Below are 6,831 nucleotides of genomic sequence, written 5' to 3' on the forward strand. Positions count from 1 at the left end.
CTGTGGAGCTTCTGTCACTAAAACAAATTCCTCGAATGTGAAAACATACCTGGCAATAAAGCTCTTTCTGATTTCTGATAATTATGCTATCTGCTTTGAGACAATGTTCATTGTTAAAAGTGCCACACAAATGAAACTGAACTGAATTGAACTGCAGGCGGGCTTCTGAAAGTGCTGACTGTTTTTTAGCTGTTCTCTATTTAACTTCCTTTCTTGAGAACAGAGCACAGGCATACAGCAACACCACATATTCACAATCACCAAGAGCTGCAGTGAACAGGTACAGAACCTCCACAGACTGAATGCTGATCAGTATAATTAGAAAGAGATGACACGTAATATTTATGCAAACTGTAGCGCAAAGTATGAAGACGTCTATGAAAATGACCTTCCGAGGACTCGAGTGACCAGAAGCAATGAGGGAAATAAGAGATCAGGTACACACACACACACACACACACACACACACACACACACACACACAACTTATTTTTACTGCTTTGATATAATTAAAAAAATTGCAAATAGTTATTTGTGTTCTGTCAAGATTTGTAGCATTCCTTTGGCATATATATCAGTACCTCAACAATGAAACTTTTAGTGCTGACCAAGGAATTATATGCTCGGAACCACAAGATTGTGGTCGCATTTCTGTTCCCATAGATTACTTTTGTGCACTCAGATTTGTTAAATGCTTTTGCTGTTTAGTATTATTATTTTTTTGTCCTTTGGCCAAAACCTCTTTTTTATTTTTTTTATTTTTTATAATCACCTAGCATAAACTATGTAAATACAAAACTGCATTTGCTTGTAAGCCTTTTGGCTTTCCGTAGCTTTATTGCATGTTTGTGTGTGTGCAAGTGTACGCAATGTGTTTGTGCGTGCGCATGTTGAACAACTGATCAGAAGGTCCTGAGTTTAAATCCCAGGTCCACCAAGTTGACAATTCTGGGACCCTGAGCAAGGCCTTTAATCCTCAATTGCTCAGTTTTATAAATTAAAAAAAAAAGTAAGTCACTCTAGATAAGGATGTCTTCTAAATGCTGTAAATGTGTGTGTGTATGTGTATCACACTTTATCACTTGAGTCACACTTTTCAAGTGTGAAAAGTTTCTTTAGTCTCAAGTCAAAAAGCTTTTATTGTCATTTCAACCATATATAGCTGTTTTTTTTTCTCCAGGACCAGGGTGCTACATAGAACAAAGACAGAGCTAAGGACTTAGTAAGTTAGTCCTAGATATATAAAGTGTATCTGTGCAAACAGTGCAGGACAAAAGACAGTGCAAGCAAAAAAATCACAAGAATCACACAAAAGACAATAAACAGAAACACCGCCGACCATCGTAAATACCGTATTTTTAACAATATTGCGTGTGAAGAAATACTGGAATGAACACATTAGCATTATAGCAGCAGTTACATGAGATATTGTTGTAAAGGATTGTGCTAAACAGCAAATAACTGAAATGTAAGACAGCACATGCAAAGAGCAAAAAACAGTGTGCAAAAACAGCATGTAAACAGTTTGATGGATGTATAGTGAAAAAGTGTTTAATTGGTGTAGGTCTGTGCAGTCCATACAGTTGATGTGTGTGTGTTTATTGTCTTGTTACAATGTTTATTGTTTGTCTCACACACAGAAGTTACTTTACTGCTGCTGCCTGCCGAAGCGTGTTTGTGTATGTGCGTGTGTACGTGCGTGTCTATATGTCTTGTGTGTGTATGTACATGCGTGTTTGTGTATGCGTGTGTATGTACATGCGTGTGTGAAAGTATGTGTAGGTGTGTGTGTATACGTGTGTATGTGTATGTGTTTTGTGTGTGTGTGCGTTCGTGCAAGCGTGCCAGTGTGTGTATGTGGGAACTTGGTAGCCTAGTGATTAGGGTGTTGGACAACTGATCGGAAGGTCGTGAGTTTGAATCCCAGGTCCACCAAGATGCCACTTCTGGGTCCCTGAGCAAGGCCTTTAATAGTTTCTTTAGATTCAAGTCAAGAAGCTTTTATTGTCATTTCAATCATATATAGTTCTTGCAGTACAGGGTGAAATGAGACAACGTTTCTCCAGGACCAGGGTGCTACATAAAACAAACACAGAGCTAAGAACTTAGGAAGTAGTCCTAGATACATAAAGTGTATCTGTGCAACTTGGTGTAAACAGTGCAGGACAAAATAATTATAAAGAAAAACAAGAAAAAAATTACAAAACAATACACAAAAGACAATAAACAGAAACAGTGCCAACTATTGTAAATACTGTATGTTCAGCAAACGACTGTGAGACAGCATGTGCAAACAGTGTGCAAAAACAGCATGTTATCAGTTTGATGGATATATATTGGAAGTGTGTGTATTTGGTGAAGGTCTGTGTAGGTGATGTGTGTGTTGTACACAGTACAATTTCGTTCAGTTATTAAGGAGTCTGATGGAAGAAAAGAAGAAAAGCTGTGAGGGCCCGAATGCTTGGGTACCTGTTTCCAGATGGCAGGAGGATGAAGAGTTCATGTGAGGGGTGTGTGGGGTCATCCACAATGCTGTTGGCTTTGTGGATGCAGCATATGGTGTAAATGTCCATGATCGAGGAAGGAGAGACTCCAAAGATCTTCTCAGCTGTCCTCACTATCCACTGCAGGGTCTTGCGATCCGAGATGGTGCAGTTCCCAAACTAGACAGTGATGCAGCTGCTCAGAATGCTCTCAATGGTGCCTCTGTAAAAAGTAGTCAGGATGGGGAGGCAGATGTGCCTTTCTCAGCCTTCGTAAGAAGTAGAGACGCTGCTGAGCTTTCTTGGTGATGGAGCTGGTGTTGAGTGACCAAGTGAAGTTCTCCGCTAGATGAAGACCAAGAAATTTGGTGTTCTTGACAATCTCTACAAATTATCTATCGATGGGGACAACTGGGACGGGGACCATTGTGGTTGTCTTGAGGCATGTAGGGAAAACAGAGCTGCTCAGGGAAATGTTGAAGATGTCAGTGAAGACATCTGCTAGCTGTTCTGCACATTCCCTGAGCACCTTGCCACATGCACCTGTTGTCTCCGCTGTTCTGGAAATGTCTGTGCATTGTCTAGGCATGTGCGTGCTGTGCCTATCTGATGGCTCAGGACTGTTCTTAGGGCCGCATTGTCCCCTATCTGAAGGCTAGGTCTCTAGTCTTCAGCAGCACACACACTTTAGCAGTCATCCAGTCTTCTGGTTGGGGCGTGTGGTGATGGTCTTGCAGACGGTCACGTCCTCAATGCACTTGCTGATGTAGCTGGTCACTGATGCCATGTACTCCTCCAAGTTGATGGAGTCCTCGTTGGCTGCAACCACCCTGAAGATGTTCCAGTCAGAGCACTCAAAGCAGTCCTGAACAGCAGAGGTGGCTCCTGCTGGCCAGGTTCTTACCTGCTTCAGAACCGGTTTAGAGCATCTGACAAGTGGTCTGCATGCTGGAGTTAGCATAAAAGAGATGTGGTCTGAGTAGACAAGGTGGGAGCGGGGATCCTCATGATATGTGGTGGGAATGTTTGTGTAAACAAGATTAGCGTGTTTTCCCCTCTTGTTCCAAAGTCCACATACTGATGGAATTTAGGGTGCACTGACTTGAGATTTGCATGATTGAGATCTTCGTCGAGGTGAACATTCTGCAGATCGTTAAAAGCCCCATAGAGTTCACATAGCGCCTCTTTAGCATTAGTGCTGGGGTGAATGTAAACTGACAATGAAAGCGACAATGAAAACCATGGTGAATTCCTGGCCTGCATCTAACAGTCCACTAACAATGAGCAGTAATTAGAAACAAGCACAGAGTTTTTACACCATTATGTATTGATTTTAACACACACACCACTAGCGCGAGTCTTTCACAGCTATGTTTCTAGAAGCTTTTCAGGGAAACAGTCTGGGATACCAATAATATTCCTGCTGTTCACTCACAGGAGACACTGGAGCTTGAAGCTGGAAGCTTGAAGCTATGGAAAGCCAAAAGGTTTAGAAGCAAAATGCAGTTTTGTATTTAATTAAGTCAAATGTTTGGATTGAATTTATGTGACTCGGGCATGTGTGTCACTTATAGTTGTAGAACAGAATAGTCTTCTGTCTGCCTTTTTTTTTCTATAACTAGGGCTGTGCTAGAGCTATTTGTTTGCATGATTGCATATTGGCTTTATTGTTTTAAAAAAATAAGAACTTAAAAAATTTATTTCATTATGAACAGAAAACTCTTTTAAAGTTGGATTACATTCAGAAATATAAATCTGTGATGAGGGAGTCTATGAAATTTATTACACAATCATTACTGGTAGTAAAAAGTATTTGGACAACTGTTCTAGATTTAAAGATTAAGCTAAAGATTGAAATAAACGTGTGTTTATTCCTCCTCTAGGAGTTTACAGACTGGCTGCAATGTGTGTGCTACTGCTGTTTGTTCTCCTGCTGACTGCCGTCATAGTGCTGTGGGTCAAATTAGTTACAGAACGCAACCTAAACAAAAAGTTAAAGCAGGAGAGAGATCAACTTCAGGACCTAAGTGAGCAGTTAAAACATGAGAAACATGAAATTCAGAACATGTCGAATGCTTTAGGTGAGCAAATGTAAAAAAAAAAAAAAGAAGCTGCATGTAAAATATTTGTAAATGTAAATTAGAGACCAAATCTCTCAGAAACGTTACACAAAATTTGTATGCATTCCACCTTTTACAGACTGGTATAATTTTTCCTTATTACTTTAAGATATGGCATTTAAGAACCTGTTAAATCCAAGTGCTATGTGAAAAAAATGGTATGGAAATTTGATTAATTTTATTGATGTCCTACTGTGTGATCAGATATGCAGGACAAGCTGAAGTGGAAACGCTTTGGCTCCAGTCTTTACTACTTCACTGATTTAAAGAACTGGACTGAGAGCAGACAGGACTGCATAGAGAGAGGCGCAGACCTGGTGGTCATTAACAGCAAAGAGAAACAGGTGTGTGTGTGTGTGTGTGTGTGTGTGTGTGTGTGTGTGTGTGTGTGTGTGTGTGTGTGTGTGTGTGTGTGTGTGTGTGTGTGTGTGTGTGTGTGTGTGTGTGTGTGTGTGTGTGTGTGTGTGTGTGTGTGTGTGTGTGTGTGTGTGTGTGTGTGTGCTCACATTCTTTTTCCATGCTTACGAACGCACAGGATTTCATCGTAAATGAGCTGCAAGGAAGTCGGAAATGGATTGGTTTGAGTGATAGAGAAGAAGAGGGAACATGGAAATGGGTGGACGGCACACTACTGACCAACGGGTAAGAGAAAACATGTACAGCAGGTGTCAGGAATGGCTGGGACTATTCCCTACCTGAACACCAGGGGAACATTCTGGCAGTTTTTGTGTCTTGTGCCAGGTGCTTTAGTTTTTGTTTTGTGTACCTGTATTTGCCCCGCCCATCCTTAATCCGTTCCTGCTTCTCCACACCTATTACTTGTGTATCAATGATTGTTCTTCTTATTTATACTAGTCTTGTGTCTGTTTTTTTTTCTGAGTCCTTGTCTCTTATTTGTTGTTTTTTTGCTCCTGTTTCTGTCTTCCCATGTTTTGTGTTTCCAGCTTGCATGTGTTTCTAGCCATTTGTTATATTCTAGCCGTTTGTTTACCCCTAACCCTTCAATTAAACCCCCTTTTTATGTTATCCCTGCATTTGAATCTTTTTATTCGTTAAGACATGCCGGTTCGCTGACAGCAGGAGACCTACAGTGCTTGGGCGCTTGGAATGCATGCTATTTTCCACTAATATTTGGTCTTTGAAACACTAAAGACACAAAAAATAATGTGTGCTCTAACACAGAGACAACTGCACTTCGTCACCACTAGGAGACTGTGGTGAGGCATCTCACAACGCAGGAGGCCAAAGTACACAGACACACTGCTTGTAGCGTGTTCGTCTATAATACGATCGAAAACTCATAAACGAAATAAAACTGAACGAATCAGAAACCCAGAAAAAACATTATTTCATGTTACATTCTTATTTGTCAAAGATCTTTCTGTTATGGTTTGTTAGGAATCACAGCGAACACTAAGAATGTTGAGCGAAAGTTGTAGAACTGAATGTAACTGAACATTAAATCAGATATATCTTGGTTTCAGGCACTGGGGTTATTCTCAGCCAGATAATAAAGAAAATGAGGACTGTGCTGAGATCGGGTTACCGGAAAGGCATAACTGGAATGACAGACCCTGCTTTGAAAAGCAAGGCTGGATCTGTGAGAAGAGAGGTGATTTGTGAGAAATAATAACGTTCACAAATAAATCAAGCTAAAGGCTTTCACTTCAAATCAGTGATGCATCTTCCATCACATCTATTTTGTGCATTACTCTGCCTCCCTATTACACTGCCCCTAGTGGCTGAATTTCTCCATCTCTTAGTTAGTGCATTGTTTGTATTTTTGCCACTTACATAATCAGCTGTACCACTTGATCAGTAAGCTGTGATGATGTAACTTGTGCTTGAAGTGTGGTGCTTGTTTAGTTGTTTGTTTAAATTCATGTTTATTACTTTTTTGTACAATTGGCAATAAATTCTTGATTAAAATTAATTCTATGAGTTAAAAAAAATTTGTTTATTTGTTAGTTGAGAGTTCGTTACTATATTTTTTCCACAACTGACATTTTTTAAAAATTTGTTGATTAATAACAATTTCATTGGTTGCACATACGAGTTGTTTGGAAATTGTCCCAATCAAATTATCTATCGTAGAAAAATAAAATTAATTAATTATTATTAATAATAACAATAATAACTTTTCTAACATTTCACTAAAAATTATGTTTTGACCTCAGAATTAATATAACATATAATATAAGGAGGATAGCTGGGTTAAAGCATACAGA

At 39.6% G+C, this 6,831-nt stretch overlaps 1 protein-coding gene across 2 annotated transcripts; it reads left to right on the forward strand.

Annotated features, from left to right (window-relative positions):
- Positions 1-202: 202 nt before the first annotated feature.
- LOC113663520 (perlucin-like protein) lies at positions 203-6,555 on the forward strand. 2 transcript variants are annotated; one of them, XM_027178826.2, is made up of 5 exons: positions 203-437; positions 4,367-4,510; positions 4,808-4,947; positions 5,139-5,245; positions 6,088-6,555. In XM_027178826.2, the coding sequence occupies exons 1-5, from the start codon at positions 329-331 to the stop codon at positions 6,224-6,226; spliced, it is 639 nt and encodes a 212-aa protein (XP_027034627.1). In that variant the 5' UTR covers positions 203-328; the 3' UTR covers positions 6,227-6,555. The 2 variants fall into 2 exon arrangements, with proteins under 2 accessions (XP_027034627.1, XP_027034626.1); XM_027178825.2 differs by having other exon boundaries at positions 206-437; positions 4,367-4,564.
- The last annotated feature ends 276 nt before the right edge of the window (positions 6,556-6,831 follow it).

The sequence above is a fragment of the Tachysurus fulvidraco genome, chromosome 15, assembly GCF_022655615.1.
Source record: "Tachysurus fulvidraco isolate hzauxx_2018 chromosome 15, HZAU_PFXX_2.0, whole genome shotgun sequence".
NCBI classification, from domain to species: Eukaryota; Metazoa; Chordata; class Actinopteri; order Siluriformes; family Bagridae; genus Tachysurus; species Tachysurus fulvidraco.